The sequence below is a fragment of the Equus quagga genome, chromosome 15 (genome assembly GCF_021613505.1).
Source record: "Equus quagga isolate Etosha38 chromosome 15, UCLA_HA_Equagga_1.0, whole genome shotgun sequence".
Taxonomy (NCBI): Eukaryota; Metazoa; Chordata; class Mammalia; order Perissodactyla; family Equidae; genus Equus; species Equus quagga.
In genome coordinates, this window is record NC_060281.1 from 53,101,187 (window position 1) to 53,128,627 (window position 27,441).

Genomic DNA, 27,441 nt, shown 5'->3' on the forward strand with positions numbered 1-27,441 from the left:
GTAATTCCTTCTCCACATGTTCTTATTGATATTCGGCCCCCCCCACCCCCAGTGTTTGTCATCAGCTCAGCTACTGGGTATTATCAGTGACGACAGATGAGATGATATGCTGATACAGCTTACATCACTCGTGTCAAAAACAACTTTGCTTCTAAGAACAACTTTTATTTGTCCTTAACAAGTGGATTTGAAGTCATGAAATACAAATTTTTGTAAGATATGGAGATTCGGAGATGTGTTAGAAGTGACAGCTTTGTACAACCTTCCAACAGAGTAAATCCTGAAGCATGTAATTAGTCTCATAAATGCCATAGTAGGTCAGTTTGACAAGCAGGAGGTTAATGCATACGTTGATGTGCGTCCTTCAACCCCCATTTGAGCTATAATAGAATCCTGTAGCACTTAAAGACCCATTTATTTCTGGGCACATTTGTTCTCTGGTGTTCTGAATTGTCAGTACCTGTTTAATTCAGGTTTGTTTTAATTGATGTTGGTTTGGGTCTTGTAGAAATGATTATATTTTGGATGCTCAGGTTGTCATTGCAGCACAAGGAAGGCCTTGTCTCGTGTGTACCTTACTTTGGCGACCGCACGTGTAAGCACTCCCGGGGCAGTGAAACGCTGAAGTCAAACTAATCCTCAGTCTCCTGGAAACCCATGTAGTTCTTCACTGTTTTATGGTAATTCCTTCCTTTTGTGGTAGTTATCTTCCTTATTGTGTGAAAAGTCACAAGTTATTATACTATTTAAATTATTTTCCTATTTACTGCTTCTTAACTATTTCCACCAGAGAACCACTCAGGTCAAAGGAGTGAGAATTGCTGGAGTGGGTGTCCCCTGGGCATGGGACAAAGAATGAGTAAGCAGGACATTTTTTTGAACTGTCATATTTTATCTTAAAAAAAATAGGACTTTTTGAAGTTTACTCCATGACGTATCTGTGTATTTTAATGTGAAGGTAATATTCTCTCATCCAAAGAGAAAAAAAAACTTTGAATAAAACTGCTTTCCTAAATCACATGCTTTATGCATTCTTTTGCTTCCAGAATGTCCCTGGTGCCCTGAGTCTTTATCCCAAGGAAGGCTCTCCTGCTGTTTGAGAAGAATCAGTACTCTTGTAATTGTGTTTTGAAGTGAATTTTAACTTAACACTATAAAAGGATAATTACTATATTCAGCACATACTACCAGATTGTCACACTTTTATCTGCTTACGTATCTGCCACATTTTAAAGGAGAACCTGTGGCTTGAAAAGTCTCTTGCTCCAATCAGGAATCTTTTACAATATAGTTGATTTTAGAATGAAAACCATAGTGTAAGTGGTTTACTTTTTTTTTGTTTTTTGGGGTTTTTTTTTTTTACTGTTAGAAATTTGTGGAACCAATCTTAGAGCCCAGAAGAGTTTAGAGAGCATCTGGTCCAGATGTTCCTAATCTGGGGGAGTTCATGGATGTCTGGGGGACTTTGAATACCCTGAAATTATATGCAAAATTGGGTATGTACGTTTTTGGAGGAGAGCATTGATAAAATTTCATTACATTTTCAAAAAAATTAGTGCCTCATTAAATTTAAAATACACTAATCCAGTCTGAGGTTATAAATGCTGAAATAGATCCAGAAAAGGAACTCTTTCAAAACCATACAGCTAAGTAACAGACCCAGTGCTGCTACTGCTTTTTGTGTTTCCTTGGGCTCAAACATTCTCTTTAACAAAGAAGAAAAGTGGTTTCTCCTTGTCTAAAGAAAAACACACAATACAAAGTAATATACCTGTTCAACTGGATTCAAACTGAGCCTACTTCCTGCAAAACCTCCTGTTCTGTTTCCAAACACAGGATGTAAAAAGCCATTTAATCTCATTCTTGTGAAAACTGCAGTTGCCAAGAAACAACCAACTGTTCAGAGTTCATTAACACAACAGCACAACAGGATTTTTAGTTTTGCTTTTGAATTATTGAGAAGCTTTTCATGCGTGAGCCATGCATTGATTTATTCATTCATTCAACAAATATTTATTGAGTGCCTGGCTTTGTTTGGTTTGCTAAAGAAAAAACAGCTAGGCTTTTTTTTGTGTTTGCGGGGGGGAGGGTGGTGGTAAGGTGGATATACTGGGCTAAGAGCAGGATACAGTGGAGAGAAATCAGCCCTGTTAGAAATGTCGTGTGAGTCTACTATTCCTGCTCAATTTCCCTCCTTTCTCAATGTGACCGGTAGCAAGTCCATTAAATTTTAGGACTACGGAAGTTGCATGTGCTTGTATTTCCAGAGGATTTGGTCTCCTTTGCACGTAGGGCTAAGGGAGGCAGAGAGGGCAGGCTCCTTCCCCTGGACACTGGCCAAGATTCTGCCCTGATAGAAATTTGCTTCACCTGCTTCATGGGAATAATCCAGGTGAAATGAGAAGTTAGCATTTGATGTTTTTACAGAGCAAAGCAATATTGGGGAAAGCTTCTTTGTCACTGTCATCTATAAAGCACCTGAATGTCCCTCTTTATCTCTGGAGCCTTGCCCCTGGTCTTCTGTGCCCAGTTCCTGCCTTTTTCCTGGGTGGTTTCATTGGCCTCTGCCTCCCTCAGCCTCCTTAGCACTGAAGGCCTTCAGAACAGGCTTCCCCAGGATGTGATACTTTGGCACATAAAATATTTTGAGCTAATAGCAATCAAGACCCTGCAGGCTTAAGAAACTTTTACCTCTCCTTTCAAGAATTTAAATTGGGGCTTTGCCCAAATTAAGAGTTATTACCAGAAGTAAATTTTTATGACCTATTTGTATGGCAGGGCAAACCTCTAATTACTAAACATCTGCTCCTCTTACCATCCTGTGAATTACCCTTCTCGCCTCAGAAGCCTCAGGCCCCTATCCCATTCCTTAGGTCAAGATGGCATATATGCCTCATTTTACCTTTTTGTCTCAACCTCTCATGTATGTGGGGGTCTCTCACCCTTTTGTGTATGTGGGCTTCCTGTATGTATGCAGTTAAATTTGATTTTCTCCTATTAATTTGTCTCAGTTTAATTCTTAGACCAGCCAGAAGAACCTAGGAAGTAAAGGAAAATTCCTTCCTTCCACACAGTTGGAGTGGTCAGCAGGATAAAGTTCTCTGGATGGACTCTGCTGCCTCTGAGGCTGCTGTAGCTGAGAGATCTTGGGACATCTGGCAAGCACTGGCAGGCTCCTGGATCTCTGCCTGCTCCAGGGTCTTTTGGAAGTAACAGTGGTAATAGTCTTTTTTTTCTCTTTCCTAAATTTACATTAGGAGAAAATATTTGTAAAAGTGGTTTCTTGAACTTAAGCAACTCTGGTAAATTTGGTAGAGTATTCTTGATCCATTTCCTCCCAGAGATGGTCACTGCTTTTCTATTGTGTCATTTGTCCTTAGAAGGAAATTCCATAGGCAAAGTCAGCTCACGGCTTTTGCTGTCTGGAAGGGTTTCCCTGTTTGAACCGGCTCACAGTATGAGGTTTTCTTTCCTCGTTATATGTCCCGAGAGGTTGGCTTTTTGACCAGTGAGAAAATTCTCTCTGGTCTCTGCCAATCCAGAAGGTGCATTTACCAGGGTGCACTGGTAGCCAATCAAATAGATTGGGGTTCTGAGTCTCTTTGTCCAAGTGTGCCAGCTCTCAAGGGAGTTTGTCATAAGAGGTCCTTCTGTCTTAAGACTATCTTTGGGAGTAAACTTCTTGGATCTTGGGAGGGCTTCATCCTTCCCAGTCTCCTTTGGGGACACCTCTTGCATCCATAGTTAAGCCATAAAAAGGCTTATTGGGTTGAGTTGCTATTAAGAACTTACTTGTCAATGGCCAGCTGATGGATCCTTTGCATTGGAAAAACTTCTAAACTGGAAAAAATTTTTAGAGAGCTCACATGTTGGTATAACGGCTAGCCATTAAGACTCCCTTAATAAGATGAAAAAACAGAAATTAGAACAAAGTCCACTCAGACCCCTTCTTATTTGCCTTCAGACATTTACAGATATTATAAAAATCAGGACATTGAAGTACAATTGTTTAGCACTTAAGAAGAAAAAGAAAAAAACTGTATATATAACAGCTAGACTTAGGGTCTACCTAACAAGATGAAAGAATAAAAATTTAGACCTAAAACAAAATCCAGTGTAAAACCCCCTTCTTAAAATCTGGCCCCATCTGCCTGTTTCCCTTTTCCTCTAAGATTTACAGAGAGCACTCCAGTCTAGTCTCAAGGAGTATGCAGATTATTCATATAAATGCTGAAAGCCAGAAAATGAATTTAGCAGAAGCACCTGGGACAGGCAGTAGTGCTCACTATGCTGGACTCTGTACTCAGGCTCTGCCACCTTCAGCCCTTCCTATGCAAGGTCTTTTGCAGACGTCCTAGATGTCCACCCAAGGAATCTGAGACAACAACAGATCTTTTGAATAATAAAGCTTTTTTTACCTCCACTTTAGAAGATCCTACCAAATGTAGAAAAGAATTAGAAAGATCAATGGCCATTCTATAGTTCCTAATCAAGAGACGAAAATGCAGTTTTCACATTGCCCCTTCCTTTCCAAATCCAGACCCGCTGGTTATTGTCCCTTTCTCTCCCAGGGATAGCTGTTGCCTTCATGCTTGTCTTGTTTTGTGTCCTAAGGGCTTGGCTGGGCTTTCTGTCTGCCTGTGATGTGCAGGCTTTTGGTTCTGTCTTTTGGCTGTCTTTGGGAGTGATTCTGGATCTTGGGAAGGTAGTAACCTTTGAGGATGCCTCTTGAGTCCATAGAATTGTTTAATACTGTGAGAAATACTTACTATGTCCCCCAGCTGAAAACTGGCAAGATATTTAGAGGGATTTTTTATTGTTAGTAGCCCTATCGTGAAAAACGGCCAAATTTAAAGCTGATATTCAGAGCCTGATAGGATTTTTTTTTAAAGGCCTTCTTCCCAAAGTTAAAATAAAACTATGTACCCAGAAGGAAAGAAGCAAATTAGTGCTGATGTAATTGGGTGGGTAGATCAACCTATGATGTTGTTTGAGTTACAACCCAATTTCTAAGGAATTGAGAGCAGCTGTCCTTATCTTACAAATCTTTGCAAAACTGGAAATGCAGCTGTAGAGGCACTTCAGATTCCCCCCGTTTCCTTTCATCAATCCCCCAAACCTCCCCTATTTATTTCAGAAGGCTTGTCACCTCTCTGGGCTGGACCATCCCCAATTCCTAATACTGAAGGAAAAAAAGAAAAAGAAAAAAGAGGCAAACAGCTATAGAAACACCCTTGCCTCAAATCTAGCATTTGAAATGTCTTCTCCACAAATGTTAGTAGAAAAAAGCGTTAACCATGTCAACAGATAAACTTAATTTATTCCATATGCCAGAAACACAATTTGAATATAACTATTCTTCCATAACTAGTGAGCTTTGTATTATTGTAGCTGATTCATGGCAGTAATTTTAGAACGATAGCTATAGGGTCTCTATGTATGTGTATCTATATATATGCATGTTGTAAATATGTGATTTTTTCTACCTCTAAATGGCATTATCAAATTTAATTTATGAGAGCTCTGTTCACTTGGCTTAAAAAAGAAAAACAAGTGCTATATAAATTGAGTATACTCTCAAGAATATTAGAAATTAACCCAAATGAATTTGAAGATCATGTGACCTAGGAAAATATTTGGTATTAAAGCTAATTTAAGTCTATTAGTTTACTTAAAGTAGGTATATCTTTAGAATTATCAGCATTAAATATAAAACTTTTGTTCTACCTAGATTTACTAAAGTGAAACAAATTCGTGTGATCTCTGTTATAAAATTTAGCAGCAAAAAATTGATGGCTGACTTTGTCGAATGTCTCATGAAGTTCTGGTAGGTAACGTAAATTATTTGGAACAATTAAACCAAATAGATGTAAGTAAAATAAAAAGAGTTTTAAGTGAACTTTTTAAAAATAATTGTGTTATGGTATATGCACTTAAAAATAGCTTCCAAGATCTTTTTAGTAACTTGAAACTTTAGAGTTTTTCTAAGTTAAATCATGAGAATTCACTGAATGTCTAGATCATTTCCAAATAAGATAAAATACTGAAATGTTAATTGCTAAACAAGTCTAAGTTTACTGACTTTTGATCTGTTATTACAGAGAAACTAAAAGGTAAATTTGGATCTGTTAGTAAACATGTCTTGTGCTTTACTGGGAGATTATACTATGAGGAAGCATATGCTTTTAGAAATTATGAAATCATAAATTTGCTGACCTAAAGAATACTGGTATGGCAAATAGTTCACAGTTGCTAACTTCTTAGTTTTTATTGGAAATTAAAGTTTCTGAGGGTTAAAAATTTCTAATTAATATATAATTAAAACTACTAAAATAATAAGAGAAAGATCTTAGTATAAAAATGTGTGTTTTTAGTTAAAAAAAAAGAAAAAAGTTTACCCTGCGTGATCAAGTTAGCTAAAATTAAATTTTTATTTTAATAATTTTAAAAATAATATCAATAGTGTATTTATATAAAACTGGAACTTAATTTTCTTTTCATCTCTTAAAAGAACAAAGTATTCTTGGAATATTGGTCTGCTCCTGATAAGAGATTATGAAAGGTTTTTCCTTACCTTTTTGTGTTTTATCAGAACTGTTTTCTGTGCTTTATGTTAAAAGCTGAATCTTTTTTATTAAAAGAGCTAAAGTTTTGCAACTATGTAACCTTTTATATTTGTCTTTGAAATCTTTTTGTCACTTTGGTTAAACAGATAATTAAATATTAAGTTTGATAATCTGTGATCCCATTTAGGTGAGTGTTTTAAAACCTCTTTGATATTTTTGACAAACTTCCAAAAATCCTAATATGTCCTGGTGTAAAATGCTGTCTGTCATCAAAATCGAGGCTCACATTAAATAGCAGGAAAGCACCTTAGCTGACTTTCAAGCAAAGGCAGCAACAGTAGAATTCATAAAGGTTATGACATATATGGATGAAGTCTATTCTGCTTCTGCAAAAAAAAAAAAAAAATGACCCTCATCGCCAGACTTTTGCTATCCTAATGTTCTTGTAACATGGCAACAGTCTGCTCCTGAATCAGAAAAATTAAGATAGGTAAACAATAGCTGTAAATTAAACAAATAGTCAGGGCTATGGGAAACCCAAGATGGCTGGTTAGTTCTTCCTGACTCCCTGGCAAACCTCACTTTTCAGGTTTTACATTCCTTCACCTGTTATAGCAAAAACTATTTTTGTCCCCAGAGGCTTCAGAACTCCTCCCTCTGGGTCCTTTGAGCACCTGCAGCTGGACTTCATTCAACTACCACTTAGTATAAGTTATCAATATGTTCTTGTTATTGTAGGTGTGTTTTCCAAAGGGTTAAACCCGCCCTTCCCCCTACCCCCTTCCCGCTTGCCGCAAGGCTGATGCCCTCACACTGGCAAAGAAAACTGTTACAAAATGTGTTTCCCACTTGGGATACACTTCACAATCTCCAGTAATCAAGGCACCCACTTCACTGGGTAAATCTATGAGCCTTAGTGAAAACCTTGTAACTTCTTGGAATTATCACTGTTCTATCACCCTCCATCATCAGACAAAGTTGAGAGGACTAGTGGAAGAGCTAGATTCTAGCTGAACAAGAATTAATTTCACAGGACTGAATGAACTGATAAATATGATTATAATTTTTATGACTTTTTCTCTAAAATATTACTGTTTTTTTTAATCCTTTGTTTTCCAGATATAAGGAAATTATTTTTCCTCCTAAGACAAGTATGATTACAGCAGTTGGTAAGTTATACCTTTGTAAGCAGAATTGAAACACTTTTCTTTTTCTCCTTATCTGGTCCCTCCAGAATTCATAAATTTAGTGAGTATTCTTATTTTCATGGAAAAGTTATTTGCATAAGTTTGATAAGAATCTGTTCTCCTTGTAGCAGGACACAACTGGAAACTGGTTATATTATCAAGACTTTGACTGGAATGTCATATTTGAGAGAGAATGTGCTTGGACTCAGATATGACCAGATAGCTTTAAGGAACCAAGATGGACTTTATGAAGCCAATAAAGTGCCTTGAAAATATCAGCCTAGTACCTTCTTAGGTGGTTCCCAGCAGCCTTACAAGATGAGTAAGAAAGGTCACTTCCTTGCAGGTGTAGGAATCTCAGGGTATCTTGGGGACCTCAAGAAGAGAGGAATTCACACAAACCTGTAGGTATTGCAGGCAAGTCTAATGCCAAGTTCTTGGCTTGGTTTCTTGGCCTTGAGAGATCTTGAAAGTTCAGTCTGGAGATTCCTTGTGCAAGGTTTCAGCAAAGCAGATTTAAAAGAGCCTATATGATCAATTGCTATTCTTGCTGCACTTATGAAAATAGCAAGCCAAATTTCTTGAAACTAGACTTAATTTTACAAACAAATTAGTTTCACTGTGATTGTCTTTGATAAAAATGGGGGTGATTTTAGAGAGAAAAATTATGTTTCAATAGAAACTATAATACACCTTTGTGGATATTAGATTCTAGTGCTGTTCATTGTCTTTTAAGGTTTTATTTACTACCTGTAAACTGGACTGGATCCTGAATTCTTCTAGTTTCCTCCAGTACCTGGCTACAACCCTCCAAATTAACATATCCAGTTTTCTCCCACCTTTTGGCTTGGAATCACTGAGAGCTAAAACTACCCTTTTTCCTGAAGCCCTGCAAACTGAAGCTGAACAACTTGATATAAATTTCAGAGAAATCATCACAATGGCTTATCTATGGAGAATCTTTATACCTGTTGCTGTATGGGCCATTCAGACAGATCATCAGACATTCAAACTGAAAACTAGGAAAATCTGTTGGATTGCCCCTGCTGGCCCTCACTCTATCTGAAAATGCCTTGAGGCAGACATCTAGAAATATCTTTGACTGACTGCCTTCAGAACTCAGAAACTGGGATTATAGTCTGCTCCAGTCATTAACCATTGTTTTCCTTTTCTTTCCATAGAAATGCCTCTTATTAAAGACCTGATTGCTTGTACCATAGGCCTAATGTTGGGAGCCCACCTGCCTCAATACCTCCTGAAATTGGACACTATTGTTTAGTTGGACTGACCTGTTGTCTAAACTGAGAGTCTGGTTCAATGCGATGGAGCAATCTACCAATCCAACTTCTGGAATGGGAAGCTTCTCATGAAGTTTCAAAGGCAGGACTGAAGAGGTTCAGAACAGGCTTTCCCAGGATGTGCCACTTTGGCATGTAAAATATTTTGACCTAATGGCAATCAAGACCCTGCAGGCTCAAGAAACTTTTACCTCTCCTTTCAAGAATTTAAATTGGGGCTTTGCCCAAATTAAGAGTTATTACCAGAAATAACTTTTTATGACCTATTTGTATGGCAGGGCAAACCTCTAATTACTGAACATCTGCTCTTCTTATCCTCCTGTGAATTACCCTTCTCGCCTCAGAAGCCTCAGGCCCCTATCCCATTCCTTAGGTCAAGATGGCATATATGCCTCATTTTACCTTTTTGTCTCAACCTCTCATGTATGTGGGGTTCCCATGCATATGCAATTAAACTTGACTTTGTCCCATTAATTTGTCTCAATTTAATTCTTAGGCCAGCCAGAAGAACCTAGGCCAGAGGAAAACTTCTTCCTCCCCCACACCACCTTATTATCAATGTTAAACTCCTACATTTCTTCCCACTTACAACTTCATCTCTCACCCATTCATAGCCAAAATTCTGATTTTCTTTTTACAAAAAAAGAGAAGAAAAAAATCCCCATATTAAAGTTTTTACAAAAAGAGAGTCCTTAACTGATAGGTTTTATTTGATGTCTAAGCTGCTGTAGTAGTTAAAAATTGTGTTTAACTTCATATAACTTAAAACAACAGTGACTTCAACAAGACATTTATTTCTTAAGTGAAAGAATTCCAGAGGTTGGCCAATCTAGTGCTGGTGTGAGGAGTCTACAGTCCTCGGGGACCCAGACCTGTTCTCTCTTTCAGATCCTGTATTTGTGTGCGTGACTTCCTCCTTGCTGTCACCTCACAGGTCAACACAGGTGCAGAGTCTTTTTGGCTCTAGCCGTCTATCTGTAATGTCAGCACTAGGCCTGGGGAAAGGCTAGAGGACAAAAATACCTCCCTCTAGCTAAGCAAACTCTCTTTGCCCACACAGCTTTCCTCAATCCCCTTATAATAGTTCTATATACATCTTTTAGCCAGACTTTGACCACCTGGCCACATCTCCCTACAAGGGGGGAGCTGGGAAATGTCTCTTAGTGAGGCCTATTGCTGCCCCTAAATAAAATCAGCATTCTGTTATTAAGGAAGAAAAGGGAACTGGATATGGGGTGGCATCCAGCAATGTGTGCCACAGCTGCTAATCAATAGCATCTCCCTTGAAGATGTGGGGGGATCCACTGGAGTAGAAGCTCCACCGTATCCCCAACACCGTCACCCTGCCTGTAGGTGGTAGGACCTCAGTAAATGGTGGGTGAACAATGGAATTGATAGGACTTTGTGATGATAAATTCATCATGATTATTTCTCACCTGACAGGTAAATGGAGAATACATGATGCACTTGAATTGTGGAATAGTTAATGAATAGTGGAATAGTTAGTTATTAACAAGCTGCAGGGAAATGGCCAAACCCTAAGTGTTCCTATTTAGACTCCGAAGTTGTCCTAAATTTTGACACTTCCTGTAGCCTTGCTCACTTTGCTCACTCTGTGTACATGAGAGCTGGCTAGAAAGGCAGAATGCAGGCTCCAGTCCAAATCTATTGAATCAGAACCTACATTTTAAACAACAGGCCTGGGTAATTCCAATGTGCACTGGAGTTTGGGAAGCACTGCTTTATCGTGCTTTTTAAAAAAATACTACAAGAAACTACAGAACTAAAGAAATACTTCTGTAAATTGTTTTCCAGTACTCGCATTAAGGGGCGTGTGTGTGTGTGTGTGTGTGTGAGAGAGATACCACTTCTTGTTTTCCAGTACTCGCATTAAGGTGTGTGTGTGTGATACCACTTCTTGTTTTCCAGTACTCGCATTAAGGTGTGTGTGTGTGTGTGTGTGAGAGAGATACCACTTCTTCCCACCAGTTGGTTGGGATAATGATTTCAGCCTACAGGGAATATTAAAAAACAAAGTCTACTAGGTGATGCTTCCAATAGTTATTCTTTGCAGACAACTGAACTGAGGAGGGAAACGTCAAATTGTGGTATTTGTCTTAAGGTTTTAATTACTAAAAGTAACTCTTACATGGTATTGTAGGGGTGGGGTGGAGACTTCTGTGTCCTTCACAGTGGCCCAATATATACTCTCCCTGTCCACCCTGGGTTCTAGCTGGCTTCCCCAGACCTGATGGGTGAAAGACTGGCAGCTAAAAACTGGCAGAATAGTTTGCAGGCGTTCCCTCAGGTGATCCCAATGTACTCTTTGCCCCCACCAACCGCTTAACCCCATTGTCGTGGAAGTCAAGCAATTAATTGCCTAGCAGGAATTGCCACTAAATGCAATCACTCTCTCTGACTCAGTTGTGAGTGTTATTTATCAGGTTGAGAGGTTTCAGCCCACAAGCTGGAACTTTTGATGCAGGAATAAAAACTGGATTCTGGGTCTCATTTTATCAAGTCTCTGGATAAATGGCGGGACAGGAGCGTTTTGCACATTTTGGCATAGCTCAACAAAATAATTACTACTGGTACTGGCAAAGGTGAGCTGTTTTTTCCTACTCTGAATGAAAATGAAGGCCCTTTGTGTTCCATTTGTTACGTATTTTTTGGCAATTTACAAATGATTGCTTTGAAAATAACTGTTCTTAAACTGTTAAAGCAGAAATCATCCTTACTTGTAACTTCTGGGAAAGAAGAAAGAGTCCTGGGGTTTTGAATAATTCTGCCTTGTCGGTGATTTTGTCATTCCCGTCGTCTCTCCTCTGCTGTTAGGGTGAAGCCCGAGTTCCAGCCCTCCCAGGGTTACCCTTTTGGCCACTGGTCTGAGCACCAGCACAGCTGTTGCTCCCTTCCTGACTACAGCAGTGGCTGTGCAGTGGTTGGAAGCGGACACAGCTGCCTCTCTGTGTGTGCGACCTCTGGACACCCAGCTGAAACTCTGGTCACCCAAGAGGTATTCTTTGCTGAAATGACTACTATGTGGTTCGTGTGCCCAAATGGAAACATCTTTTTCCTATTTTCACACCTGCAGATCCTCTCATTCAAATTCCCGCAGCCGTGGCTTTCGCTATTTTATTACCAGAGAGTAAAAGCGGATGACCTAAGAGTTTGACTTGCAAATGGTTTAAGTCCTCACTGTCTTCCAAAAATAAATAGGCTGGTGAAGTCTGTGCCTAAATTCTTGCTACTAAATTTTAGATGATCATCATTTGATAGATTCTATTCTTAAAGACTTAAAATATGACAAGAGGTAGTTTTTTGTTTTGCTATAGCAGTGAGCTTTACCTCACTTTGAAAAGACGTTTTAATATTTTGATTGTTAAAGTAACCCATTTCTGAAACCACACAAGGTGTATTGGAGTAAGGGAAAGCCTCGCTCACCCCCTCCCTTTCCCCGTTGCCTCCCCACTTAGACGAAAGCCCGTTCAGGTGGATCTCTGTCCTCTAGAGGTTTCCCTTGTCCTCTCCCTAAACCAGCGTGGTTGGGCTTCGTCTGTTTGAGGAGTTGGGAGCGCCTTGGGCAAGGAGGGCCCATGTAGTCCGTGCTGGTTTGCTCCGGGCTTGCTTCTGCTTGCAGGTTGAATCAGGAGAGCTTTCTTTAGAAGTTGCCCATTTGGATGTGCTGTGATTTTAGCTCATCCCTCATCGACTGACATTTTAAATGTTCGTTGCTTTAACATACTTGCTGTTACCTATCCTCGAGTATTTGAGTAAAATTTTCTGGAAGTGGAAGTTCTGGATTAAAGGATATAACATTTACAATTTTAAACAGCAAATTAGTCACCAAAAAGTCTTCTTGAGTTTACGCTTTCTATTGATGTTATGGCTTGCTTCTCTACATTTTTTTTGGTGTGATTAGCCAATCTGACAGGTGAGAAAGGCATTTATCTATTACTGAGGGCGAATACCTTTTCAAATATTTATTGGTATCTGTTGTGTGACTTTGTCCTTTGTCTACCTTTTTCCTGTTGTGTTGTATCCCCGTATCCCTTTTATTTGACTCTGTAAGATGTTTACATATTAGGGAAATTAGCACTTTGCAGTCAAAGCGTTACAGATTTTTCTCCCTGGTTTGTTTCCTGATGTGCACAGTGACACTCTGTGTGATGGCCTTAATATCAGCATTGGATTTGATATCTAAACCCTCAATTTTGAAAACTTGTATTTGCTTGCTAGTTTTTTGCCCAAACTTTCATTTTCAATTTTTCAAGTCTATGTTAGGTGAGCCTCTTACATAAAATATCTTGTCTGATTTCTTGGCTCTTCTTTTTCTTTTTAAACCCAGTCTGGGTTTTCCTCTCTTAGATCTTTGATACTGCATCACTTAAAAAAAATCTTTTGCTATATTACCTGACATTGTAGCATATGTTTTTCTTTCACCCTTTCCTTTTTTTGCTTTTCTGGAAGATAGTCTATTTTCTAGTAGTCACTTCTGTATCTTTAAATAGAGAAGTATTGGTTTGAGTATATTGTCAACTTCAGAAATAAAAGTATCTTTTCTCTCCACTCATGAGAAAACTAAGAAATTAACAGCCTTTTTTCCCTGCCTGCCACCCCTTCCCCCCTTCTCATTTTTGTTGGCATATTCTGGGTTTTTTTAATCCCACTGTCTAGTCAAATTATTACTATAACATGCAGTTTTTCATTCAAGAACTATAAATATATTCTCTTTGCTGCTGTGGTTGCCACACTGGTGCCACCTGCCTGCTGCAGTGGTGGGCCTTCCCGGTTATGAAGCTGTAGGGGAGGAAGATATTTCCTCTTCCCAAATGTGGGTTCGTCTGGCCAGAGAACGAATTAAATTCACATGAGACAGAATAGCAAGAGAAAATTAAACAAAGCTTTATGAGGAACCATGGCCCGGGGCCTTTCTTCCCGAAGGAAGAAAGGGCACCGAAGAAGTGGGGTGCACATAGTGGTTATATACCCCCAAACAGGGTGTTTCACATGTGATTGAAATGTCCCTTTTACAATAGTCACGAGGCTGCTCTGTCAGCACAGAACTGGATGGAAACGACAGATAGGTCTGCTGTCCCAGTGAACGCCGCGGGGTGGCAGGTGTGTTGCCTCGGGCTGGGGGGGCTCACAGATGAGCACCGCAATCGCAGTCGGTTCCCAGCCTAAAGAAAGATGCTTAATCTTTAAGGAGATGCCAACGTTGGGAGGGGGAGGGAAGTCAGTTACAGGAGGTTACCAGAGAAGCACAGTAAAGTGCAGATTTTGTGTCCTTGCCTTTGGTATTGATTAAGAGTATTTAGAGAGAGAAGGTCATCTCCTTTCTTCTTCCTGGTACAGAGAGGAAGGCACCTTTTACAGATAGAGATTTACCTTACAAATGTAAATGTGTCCTAACAAAGGGCGAGTTCCATTCCTCAGAGCCTCCTTCCCTGTCCCAGTTTATCAAAAGCGATCAGCCTCAAATAATCCTCATGCCAAAGAGACATATCTTGGGGTGGCCAATTCCAGGTCCCCACAAAGCTGAGCAGCAATATTGGAGATGGTAAGGATCTGCAGTGGGTCTCTTTCCCTTATACTTCCTGCCTTTAGTCTTCCCTAATAAAGTGGGTCCTCCATGAAATGTCATAGTTTTATTGGCTGCTTCCCCCAGTGTGGTATACCTGTGGCCACAGCCCTTAACTCCCCATCAAGGGACTTAGCCCCCTGAGAGCCCTCTCCATTTTGACATTGTGTCTTGCTTAAGGTGAGAGGAAGGGGAGGTCTTAAAAAGGATTCTGAGGTCTTTGGGGCCCATCACCACAACTTTCACAAACTAACTCTAGCAGAGGAAGATTGTCTATAGATGTGCCCTTCTTTAAGGACAGCTGGCAGCATATCCTGTGCAGAATCTCAGACCGGCGTGAATGCTCTGTCTCTAGATAGCTTCTGCTCCTCGCACCCTGGTAAATTTAGGATCTATGTTTACCAGAGCACACATTGGAAAGGAGGATGTGTGAGGTTACTTGGACTCTGTATTATAAGAAAGGCCTCATTTAAGCACAGATTCTGGCTGTCTTAGTCATTTGTAAATAGAAAAAAATCTACCAATGGTGTAATTAAATTTATGGTAACCATTTAGTTTATTTTCCAAACCAAGACCTATTTCAGTGTGAAAGGGAGGCATACTTTCAGATAGATTGGGCAGAATAGGTAGTGGATCTTTGGCTTTCAATATAATCTCGTTCATTTTAGCAAGGGAGGCTTACTTGAGTTCATTAGTGCTAGGAGCTACCTTGGCCCTTTCTGGGTGGGGTGGTTCCTTGGAACAGCTGTACGTCCTTACGAAAGATAGGTTCCCAGCAGGTACCTATTGAGAGAAGTCATAAAAACTTATGCTGCCCCAGTAAAGTCAACAGAGTCTGGATTAACAATACCGAGATTTATTTTGGGACTGCTTTTGGAATTTACTTCTTTCATTATGTAAAAAGAGGATTGATTAGTTTGCTTTTCTGTAGCCTCTACATTTCCGTAAGCTCCTACTATCCTGGTCTTAGCTGAGTCATGGGGTTGGAGATGTGATTAGAAGGCCAAGAGGGGGATGTGCTCATGGAGACTGCAGAGTGTCATCCGGAAGGAAGGGCAGAGCTCCAGGTAGAGAGTTGGGCATCTAGTACAGGGACTATAGAGTCTGGATGCTAGGGTCCCAGGTGTCGGGTTCCTAGCCCAGGCCCTAAGATGCCAGTTAGTTCCCAGAAGCTTCAGAGGGGCCAGCGGCCTTTGTAGGGCTTGCTCCTCCTTCATGACCCTTCCTCTGTTAACTAAGTTCACCCCTTTCATAATTGTAGTATTATATCATTTAAAGATTCTTCTGATCAAAATTAAAAACAAATTTGATCTAAGGGGAGTTTAGTGTTTTAGAAATTATTTTTGAGAGCTAGATTTTTCCAAGAAAGCATGTTGTTAGTAAACCTTTAAATGAAATTATTTTTTCTTAACATACTGGTTTTCATTATAGGAAACCACATCTCTGGCTGAAAACCGAGATGAAGACCCAATAGCAGGTAACTTCAACCTGGTGTTGCAGTGGCTGAAAACAAAACTAACCCCATTTATAGGTTCCTCATTCACTCAACTGGTTAAACACTGAGAGAGCCTACTGGAAAATTCCAACGTAGGTTGCCTAAGCCATTCTCTTCAGCAGTTAGTCCAGTTTTTGGAAATTGCTTCTGTGGGAACAGCTTGAGCTCAGCCGCCTCTCTGGGTTTTTATGGACGGGGAAATGGGGACATTTCCGCACAATAAGAAGATGATAAGTTGTTTTTAAGATCCATTTCCTCCATAAATTTAGACTTGGGGATTAATTATGCTTTAATTTTTATTTTTAAGGGGAAAAGCATGAGGCGATCGCTGTGGCCTTGGCTTCCTAGCTTCCCTCAGGGTTATTGGTTCCTGGGGGACCTAACAGGCCTCCTCTGTAGTGTCAGGTGGGGCTGCCTGTAGCTCTTGATCTGTTTTGAAAGGAACAAAGTGTATCTGCTCAGAGAAGAACCCTGTTTCTGAATACGTCTTATTTGAGAAAGGGAAGAAAATGTTTGGCTTCTTTTGTTTAAGTTATAGGAAAGAGAAATAGAAGAGAAATGCAGAGAACACCTTTGCCTGTTTCTTATCACATGTCTGTCTTATCACGTGTCCATCTGGTCTCTTCCTCCACCCCCATCCCCACCCGTACCAAACGCACCCACTGCCTCTGTGATTTTATCAGAGAAAGGAGCATCTGTCTCTGTAGTCTCGGTGACTAATACAAAGTCTGCATGTTAACAGGCGCTCAGTGCTTAAATGAAATGAAATTGATGTTTAAAAGCAATCTTATTTAAATGCTATGGGACATTCTAGACTTTAGTACTTTGATTGAAATATGAATAAAAGATGCTTGTTCCAGCTCTCAGGGGGATTTCATTCTGGTTAAAGTGTGAGTCTATTTCCCTGGTTTCTTAAGTTCTGCAGATAGTCTCTAAAAATAACAGAGGAAGACATAGAGTGTGCTTTCTGGATGCTGATTGCCAGGGTTCATATCTCACTCACTCGCTCTGTAATTTCAGACAAATTAATCTTCAGTGAATTGGCATCTGCATCTGTAAAATGGGATGCTAAAACCTACCTTGTAGGAAGTATGAGGACAGTATCTCTAAAGTGCTTTTAAATATTTTAATAGCATCTGGCACATGATAACAAAATAACAAAATATTATTTCAACATGTAATTGTTACTGCCCAAGGTGGGGTCCCCTGCCCCGGCAAGACAGTTATGAGAGAGAGAGTGCTCATAAGTGTGTGGTCCTGACACCACCAGGAACACGCAGAGTCAGGAGCCGTTCTGCAAACAACTGCCCATAACAGTGAAGGAAAGAACCATGGGGCATGACTTTACGAAAGCAAATTTCGAAAATTTCAGGAAAAACATAGAAACGTTAAATTTTCTGATCACAAGCTCTCAAAGGAAAGATGGTTCAAAAGGAATGGGAAGCTCTAAAGAACAAGATTCAGACAACATAGTCACAAATGACTCTGGTGAAGAAAATACGTAGCTTATGAAACTTATATGATATGTGAGGCCTATTTGATGATCTTGATTCTAAAATGATAAATACAGAAAGACATTGTGTCAGCCAGCTTGGGCTGCCATAACAAAATACCACTGACTCAGTGGCTTGAACAACAGAAATTTATTTCTTGTAGTTCTGGAGGCTGGAAGTCCAAGATCAAGCTACCAGCTGATTTGGTTTCTCGTGAGGGCTTTCTTCCTGATTTGCTGATGGCCACCTTCTCATTATATCCTCACAGGATGGGGATAGAGAGCATGCAAGCTCTAGTGTCCTTTTTAATAAGGACACTAATCCCATGGGACTAGGGTCCCACTCTCATGACCTCATCTAATCCTAATTATCTCCCAAAGGCGCTATCTCCAAATACCATCTCATTGGGTGTTGTTAGACTTTCAACATATGAATTTTGAGAGGACACAAACATTTAGTCCACTACAGGCACACAAATACAGATGAATAGCGTGAACCCATGTGAATATCAGGAAGCAAATTGTGGTCCTGAGTGAGCTAAGGCTTGCAGAAGTTACAAAGGAAAACAGAAAGGGCTTCTGTAGTTATACTCAGTACAAGGAGAGAAAAAAATGGACTACATTTAAAAAGTCAATGACCTTGGAAACCTGGCACCTTGGAATGAAAATCTGTCTGATTCTTTCATGATAACATAACACCACCTCCTCATCACAGGATTCCAGGTTTCAGAGAAGGAAGGCCAGGACCCCTCTGTTTCTGAATTAGTTGCTATAGACAGTGGTTCACTTATCAATCTGACTAAGCAGATAAAGCAGCATGCTTAGTTTTTCAAAGCCCTGTCACAGGGACTGGGTCCTGGCTCACTGTCTGGCACCGTAGCCACCCAGGTGTTCATGCCAGAAACTCAGGACTCATCCTTGACCCTCCCTTTCTCTTTTACCTCCAATTGAATCCATCTCCAAATACTGTCCATTTATCTCCAAAACGTGTCTCAATTCCGTCCATTTTCTCCAGCTCTTCCACCATCTAAATGCTCATCGAGTCTGGTAACACTACTTCTTTTTTAAGCTTCAATTTCGATTTTCAAGGTTTGGTTTTTTTTTGAGGAAGATTGGCCCTGAACTAACATCTACCGCCAATCTTCCCCCTTTTGTTGAGGAAGATTGGCCCTGAGCTAACATCTGTGCTCATCTTCCTCTATTTTTTGTGTGACATCTGCCACAGCATGGCTTGATGAATGGTGCGTAGGTCCACGCCCAGGATCTGAACCAGCAAACCCCGGACTGCCAAAGTAGAGGGCATGAACTTAACCACTATGCCACCGGGCCGGCCGCTCTATTTTCAAGTTTTATTGAAAGGAAACACACAATTTAAAAATTTTAACATTAAATGTCTGCAATATTTCCTGCTAATGTTTTTTTAAAAACTCTAATTGTAAGCCATTTCTAAACTGTATCTTGTAAAACTATTTTTTTATATGCATTATTGGCTTCTACAGATCCAAATCTTCATTTGAATATTGAGGAATTAAAGAGTTTATGATGAAAAGTGAAGAACTCTACGACTCTCTCATGAATTGCCACTGGCAGCCTTCAGATACAGTTCACTCTAAAATCCCAGATGAGTCCTCAAAGAAGCAAGATGTTGGTTAAGCTACCCAACTATCATATTAATTGTATCCTGTTTTGTTTCTGTTTTTGCAAAAAAAAATTCTCCCAGGAATATACTGGATTCTGTATGTAAATACAAATTTCTAGGACTTAAATGTGGTTGATGTGATAGAAGGTAATGTAAATAAACTTTGCCAGCACATCCATTTCTGGAAGTGTGTTATATTAACTAAGTGTCAGAAGGGGTCACATAACCATCATGGCAGAACAAGGTACACTGTAAGACATTTGAAAATAAGTTTAATGTCAGATGGGCCCGACCTGAAGTGATGTGGCCTTAGCTACTCTGATAGGATTTGCTAATGTTAAACTCTCATGGAGAGAAATCCTATCCACAGATAATGCAAGGTTTCTTGTCTGCATCTTGTATAGAAAATGTAGATTAGAACTGGTTGTTTGATCTCCATTTCTTGACCATCAGCGAATCTTGTGAGAGAGCTAGACATAGAATACAGTGGAGACTCACTCGTCTCAACTGAACAGAAAGATTACTAAGCATTACTAAGAAAAAGTTTGCTTGATCACAACAGCGTATCAGCCTTCTAAGATGGAGAAATTGGGTCCCCATAGAAACCAGTTGAGAAACTTCAATGCATTCTATTGACTGTGCCCTTATAAAAGATGTCCTTTTTTTTTTTTTTCTGTCCTAAAGATGAACAACTGTCATGTTTATTGCTTTGCCTGGAGGATACTTAAATGAGACCCGTGGGCCTGAGCTGAGTGATTTGAGGCCTGAAGACTTGTTGCTTAGAGTTGATTAGACTCTCTTCTGCTCTGAGGGTACTTAAGAGATGCTAATCCTTGTCCCAACTAGGCTGAAAGAGCTGAATCCAACATGGAGAGCCAGGTGGACTGCAGTCTCTGTGAAGGAGCTTGCTCTGCCTCTAGCGTAGGACAGGGTGTCTCTACCTTGGCACTGTGGACACTTTGGGCCAGACACTTCTGTGTTGTGGGAACTGTCTGTGCATTGTTCTGACCTCTACCACTGCATGCCAGTAGCAACAACCAAAATATCTCCAGAAAGTGCCAAATGTCCTATGGGGGTAAAATTGCCTCCGATTGAGAACCACTGGAATAGGGCAATGGCTGTCAAACTTCAGGGTGCATCAGAATTGCCTGGAAGGCTTGTTAAATCAGTAGGTCTGGGACCTGAAGATTTTTAATTCTAAAAGTTCCTAGGTAAGGCAGATGCTGGTGGTGCAGATACCACACTCTGAGAACCCCTGGCATCAGGAAATTCCCAATTGGTACCTAAAACAGGGTGAGGTTCTCCTTTCATGTTCCCCACCCCAACACAAAGTATGCAAGTGCTAACTTTCCTGCAGAGCCCTGACCTGTTCAGGTATCCACCCTCCTCCTACAGCTCTTTGTTTTGGGGACCAGCACCATGTCTGGCTCCAGGGAATGGCTCTTGTGTGATCTGAGCCACATGTAGTGGTCCCATTCCCCTTGCTAGTGAATGGTTTAGATAAAGACATATGATAAAATTCAAATTAACAAGATGAGAGGAGAAGTTTTCCTCACTTTTAAAAGGAGAAACAGAGAAAGCTTCCTTCCCTTTCTCTCACCATTAAATTTAGAGATGTTGCCTGGCACTGTTGCTGCCGTATTGTGACCATTAGGGCAACAGCCTGAAGGCAGTGCTGATCTACTGGGAATGACAGTGAAAGAAGATGGAAAGAACCATGCTAATGGCATTGGGCTGTTGAATTAGCCAACCCTGGAGTCTCTCGACATCTGGACTGTAATGCATGATAGTGTATTTTCTTATTCTTTAATCCATCCTGAATTTTTATTATTTGTAGCAAAAGCATCATAACAGAAGCGACTAGCATGTGCAAAGAGCTTTGTGTCCTTGAATCAAAAAGAGACCAGTCAGTGTGTCTAAAGCTGTGCAATCTAATACAGTAGCCCCCTGCCACACGTGGCTATTGAAATTGAAATTTTAATTAATAAAAATTAAAAATTCATTTCCTCTATTGTGCTAGTCACATTTCAAGTGATCTCAGGTGAGAACAGCAGAGGAGCCACCCCGTGGAACCCAGCTCATTGTGTTGATCCTATTTGACATACGTTCAAAAACATTACACATTTATTTGGCAGTGAAATGAAAAGGGCACAGATACAAATCAGCAGGACAAAAATTTGAATTTATCGAAGTAAATATTTGTTGTTAGAGAAATGACCACAAATCCATGTTTTCTTGCATATTTGTTGTAAAGAAATAATTTATTTCATTACATCAATCTTGTGTAAATAAAAAGGAAAATATGATTTAAAAATACATATCCAAATAAAGCTAGAACAGAGGTCTGTCAGATAATAAATATTTTTGGCTTTGCCGGCCACACTGTCTTTGTCCCAGCTGGTCAACTCTGCCATTGTAGTGCAAAGCAGCCATAGCCTATAGGTAACCAAATGAGCCTGGCTGTGTTCCAATCAAACTTTGTCTACAAGAACAGGTGGCAGACCAGATGTCGCCCTTGGGCTATAGTTTGCCAACCTTATTCTAGAAGAACCCCTTTAAAAGGTTCTAAGTAAAAATTTTGAGCAATAAGAAAGCACTGTCATAGTTTAATTAACAACGTTTGTATTTCTTAGTGATACAAAAAATTATGGGTCTTATAATCAATGATATTTTCAATTCAATAAACTACAGTGTACAGGTGTATATAAATGTGTAAGGAATATGATATCACGTAATCTGGCTTGATGGGAATGAATAGCCAGAAGTTAGCAAGTGAGTGATCATGCTTTAAAGTTTTGGGTGGCATTATAATTGAAACTCAGTTTGGTGGGACAATATGTGACATGACATACAGACCTTGATGAAATCTAATTAAGGTCTGGATTTAGAGTAAGATAAAATAAGAACTCATTGAGGATAAAATGAAAGCATTAGCATAAATTCATATGTTTCAAAGCCTCCTGCTCTGTTTCTGGAATAGCCCATACCTTCTGATATTCTGCTTATCACTGTTAGTTTTATGAAATGATAAACATTCAGCTTAAGCATGAAGATTGTCTTTACATTCTCCGTTACCAAGTGGGATGAGGGTAGCTTGGAAGGTAGCAAATGCTGGATTGTGGAGCAGAGAAAGCAAGAATGGCCTGATATCTCTGTTACAGAATGATGATTCTTTCAGAATTTACAGATTAGCAATGATGGGGATAAACAGTCTAGTGTGAGCAGAGAGGCTTCCTCTCATGGCAGTGACCAGACAGTGGCAAACAGTATGAAAAGCAATGATTACTGCCAACTGGAACAAATTACAGCTGCTAAAAGGGCCAGGTGCTCTAAATTCTAAAAAAGAGAGAGATTAACAAAACTACAGATGTTTACATAATGTTAGTCTTGTTTATACATATCAAGGGTTGGTGTAGATAGGGAGATGCTGTTCTGGGTGGCAGAGATTTTATCAGTCACTGATTGTTGTGGCCCTACCAAGTCCTTAGACCTGTTCAAGTCCTTCTGTTGAGAGTTAACAGTAAGTGCCCTGACTGACTGTGATAAACCCCCATTAGGTCTATCTTGTGGAGCAGTGTGGGTCGTAAATAGTCAACAGTCGACTTTGTAGTTCTGTTTGTGATTATCTTGTCTGTGGAGATGAGCTCCCCTAGAGCAAGGGCAGGCAATATTTCTGTGCTGCAAATAGAGAGATAAGAAAGCAAGAGGAACATTGTACTCGTCACTGATTGATGACCACTGCTTGGAAAAATGTCTTAATTTGTGGTGCTGCTACTGTTTGCTTTATTGAGAAAGAGAAAACCATTGGGCCAATGAGCTAGAATCCCCAGTGTCTGATGAGGCAACTTTAGGATTGTGTGGACCAATCGTCAATAGACCCTTGCTTCTGATTGAGTAACCTTCATAGAGATGGGGACTGGGAGGATTAGGCTCTTCCTTGTGATGAAAGAGGGAGGAAATGCTGAGGGCCACCCGCCCTGGGTGGGCCTGTGGTGGTGTACAGTGATTGTTGTAGGATGCTCTGAGACATAATGGTATGCTTCAGCTTCCCTTGAGTGAACTGCAACTGGGATTCCAGCAGCAGACTCCACAGGCTATCCGGAGTCCTATAGTTATTGGGATATGAGCTGTCTTAAAAACAAGGAGAGGCAACTAGAGGGAGATGGGATGTGAGGCTGGCGTCATTACTTCTTTTATCCACTGTACCTTTAATAAACAGGCTTCAGCCTCAAGACTCTGAATGTTGTATAGTGGGCACTTGGTTTGTCTGCCCAGCCTGTCTTTTCCGGAGAATGCTTTTCTGAGTCAAATCTTGAGATTCTGGTGAGGCCTTCCGTAGCCTTACTGACCACAGCTGATGACTGGTCTAGCAGTGGGCTTCAACCCAGCCTAAGCTATAGTGTCTGCCTCAGTTGATTTGTAGGAGTGATCTCATGACCTAAGTTGAACTCATCACTTTTTCCCTGGAGTTTTGAAGAAACTCAGTCCTTCTCTGGTGATGAAGCTGGGAGAGATGGGGCCCAGGAGCTGCTGTAGCAATGTTTCCTGCTATGGAATAAAGTTAACTTATGGAGAGAAGCAGATAGTCATGCTAGAGGGAGAGAGTCATGCAATGTTTTATTCTCTAGTTTTTCATTTTCTGCACCCCTGCTCTTTTCATAAATCACAAAGCTTCCAATACAATTCCCTTATTGGTTCAATTTCCCTCCTTGGAACTCAGAATGTCCTAATTTAATCAAGTTCTTGATTTGGCCATCCCATGTGGGCAGGTTAGAAAAACTTGGGTGATGCTCTCCATTTTCATTCCTCTAGTTAACTCCCTCCTAGGCTGCATGTTCTTCTATCTCTACATTTTTCTCAGGGTAAGCTCATCCATTCTCATTCCGTTCTACTCTATTTGTTCTGTGCAAGAAGCCCACATTAAGTTTTGCAGCATGGGACTTATCTTTTGAGCTGCACATTAGGTGTGTCTTACTACTTACTTTATTACTCACCTTGGCTGCCAAATAGGCATTCCCAGTCACCATGTTTGTAATGGATTGTTCTTAGTTTTACCTGTGTTAATAAACGTCACATTCTCTCAAGCAGTGGTAAGTACTTGGGGCTCCCCGTTCTCTTAACATGGAGGGATTTGGAACCAGGAGAGGGAAGATGGACAACTTTATGAATTTACTGCTGTTACTGGAGGGTAAGTTTTGAGCTGCTGACTCTAGAGAAAGGTGGAAATTGGGGCTGCAGGGTGTTGAAGTACCCATCCACTTTAGTGAAGATCTGCCCCGGGCGGGTCGTGGAAGCTGACCTCTCTGCCGTGGCTGCCCTCACAGGTGCTGGGGCAGAACACTTTTGCAGCAGGGTTAAAAAAAAAATTTTTTGTAGTAAAATACACCTAACATGAAATTTACTATCTTAACCACTTTTAAGTGTACAGTTCAGTGGTATGAGTACATTCACATTGGTGTGTACCTGTCACCACCATGCATCTCCAGAACTCTCTTCATCTTGTGAAACTGACACTCTGTACCCAATAAACTATAACTGTCCGTTTCCTACTCCTTCCAGCTCCTGGCAACCACCACGCTACTTTCTGTCTCTATGGATTTGCCTATTCTGGATATGTCATGTAGAAGGCATCATACAATATGTGACCTTTTGTGTCTGGCTTCTTTCACTTAGCATAATGTTTTCGAGATTGATCCATCTGTAGCACATGTCAGAATTTCCTTCCTTTTTAAGGCTGAAGAATATTCCACTGTATGTACATGCCACATTTTGTTTATCTATTCATCCATTGATGGACACTTGAGTTGCTTCCATCTTTCAGCTGTTGTGAATAATGCTGCTATGAAAGCAGCAGGTTTTGAAAGCAAAGCAGTCTCTGAGAGTTCCATTCTGTTACTAGGGCATCTTGGAGAAACAGGCCTGAGCTCCAAGTAATGGGACCCTTAGCCATCAGTGTTCTCAACTCACAAGCACACTCCCCAAGTTGCCAACTGCTCATGGGAGAAGTCAGACCATTGCCACTTCAGAAGCCAGTTTCCCTGTCTCCTTTCTTCCTGGTGACCAATTCTGCTGAGAAGTGAGATTGATTTTCACAAAGCTCTCAGAGTTCAAGGGGTTTGTTTAAACGTTTCTCCTAGGATAACAAGGCTCTTGGCCTATGTGAATGTTCAACCATTTAGTGACTTTTGGCACAACAAGAAGGATCTGCTTTGCTTTCAGGTGACTTTCTTTCTTTACTTATGTATGAAATAGTTGGATTCCCCTCTCACGAAGGAAGATGGGGGAAAGAGCCTAATTTTATCTCTGGAGGGGCATTCCTTTATTTTAGGGCATCCCACAAAACATGTCTTCGGTTAAATGAGTTAGGCTTTGGCTGATTTTAAATGAGTGGTTAAATGAGTTTGATTAAATGGATTAGATTAGGAGTTAAGCACTATGAAAGAGCCACCTGTGAGTAAGGTGCCACTTGCAGAAGACTGAACTTTGTTCTAATATCATCTGCCTTCAGAGTGACCTGAGGCTATTCTTACTGCAAGTTCACAGGCTGGCCACAGGTCTGCAGCGTGTCCTAGGCAGGATCTATGACGAAAGTAGGGCACATATTCCAAAATGAAAGTTACTGGTTTTCTTATTGTTATTTTGTAGCATTTTCTTTAAAAGCTTGTAATTTGGGAGCAAATACCAATCTGGTTCCACTGGGACCGCAATATGAATTAGGACTCTCTCTTGAATCCTCAGTTATAGGCGTTTCACAGTAAGTGGATATGACCCCAACTGCAACTTGTTAGAAAATGTGCTGGAAGATTTATAGAGCCACTCTAAGTCACCAGGTCCATGGACACCACTATTACCAATAGTGACCGCAAATGAACAAGACATCGAGAAAACACAAAGTAAAACAATAACCCAAACAAAAACATCTTACGTTCCTGAGAAAGAAGGCTTTTTGGATTCTTTGGACTCTCTAAAATTAGTGCTTATTATGTAAGTTATGTGTTTTCTTCACTTTTCAATGTAAAAGTCATTATTGCAAGTGAATTTATCTATTCCCCTGCCCTATTCTTTGGCGCTCAGGCCTGTTTCTCCAAGATGCCCTGGTAACAGAATGGAACTCTCAGAGACTGCTTTGCTTTCAAAACCTGCTTCTTTCATAGGAGCATTATTCACAACAGCTGAAAGATGGAAGCAACTTAAGTGTCCATCAATGGATGAATGGTTAAACAAAGTGTGGTATGTACATACAATGGAATAGAATAATTTCTGGGAGAATGAAGTTTCAAGCTGAGCAGCTGCAGAAATTTATAGCACTACTTCATTTAATAACAAATATTATTAGACATGACACTTCTGATCTGCAAGGTGAATCAGGCATCTGATCACACCTGCAGAGGCTCATAAGCTAAGGGAAGAGAGAACCTCCCAAACTACTGAAAAACAAGATGAAATATAATATGTGCCCCCGAGACATGCAGAGTGTGGTGGAAGTTATAATGAGATCAAGGTGTAGAAATAAATCTCCATGTGAGGTAGTATATTTTATTTTATATTGTCTCAAATTGTACCTTAGTTTCACTTAACCATCTTTGATATAGCCAATAAGTGAGAATTTGGATGACTAGTGCACATTATGAGGGGATTTCCTTCAAAGTCATCAGTGGTCACTTCCTGATGAAATTTCATATATTCAAAGTCAAAGAGAAAGGTCCTAAAAGATTCTATACAGAGAACAAGAGGGAAGAGATTACCTATAAAGGAAAAAGATCTCACTGGTAACAGATTTCTCATTAGTGACACGACGCTAAAAGTTATCAAAGCAAAGTTCCAAGGGAAGTTATTTAAAGATTTTATTTTTTCCTTTTTCTCCCCAAAGACCCCTGGTACATAGTTGTATATTCTTCGTTGTGAGTCCTTCTAGTTGTGGCATGTGGGACGCTGCCTCAGCGTGGTTTGATGAGCAGTGCCATGTCCGCACTCAGGATTCAAACCAACGAAACACTGGGCTGCCTGCAGTGGAGCGCACGAACTTATCCACTCGGCCATGGGGCCAGCCCCCAAGGGAAGTTATTTTAAATTCAGAATTTTCTGCCTAACTAATCTGTCATTCAAGAGTGAAATCAAATACGAGACCTCAAACAGTTTACACCATTTTCAGAATATTTATTAAGTAATTGCTCAAGGAT

At 40.2% G+C, this 27,441-nt stretch overlaps 1 protein-coding gene and 1 long non-coding RNA gene across 2 annotated transcripts; one reads left to right on the forward strand and one right to left on the reverse strand.

Moving 5' to 3' along the window:
• Nucleotides 1-2,313: 2,313 nt before the first annotated feature.
• LOC124226827 (uncharacterized) lies at nucleotides 2,314-9,539 on the reverse strand. The gene is made up of 2 exons (XR_006885367.1): nucleotides 9,468-9,539; nucleotides 2,314-2,916 (listed from the first exon to the last, which is right to left on the reverse strand). It is a non-coding gene; the product is annotated as an uncharacterized LOC124226827 (long non-coding RNA).
• Nucleotides 9,540-11,583: 2,044 nt separating this feature from the next.
• Nucleotides 11,584-19,439, forward strand: C15H6orf52 (chromosome 15 C6orf52 homolog). Its single transcript, XM_046640568.1, is given in 5 exon segments — nucleotides 11,584-11,653; nucleotides 11,868-12,067; nucleotides 16,067-16,112; nucleotides 19,122-19,148; nucleotides 19,151-19,439. Coding segments are annotated over 5 exon segments (468 nt in total). The 3' UTR covers nucleotides 19,276-19,439.
• Nucleotides 19,440-27,441: the final 8,002 nt, after the last annotated feature.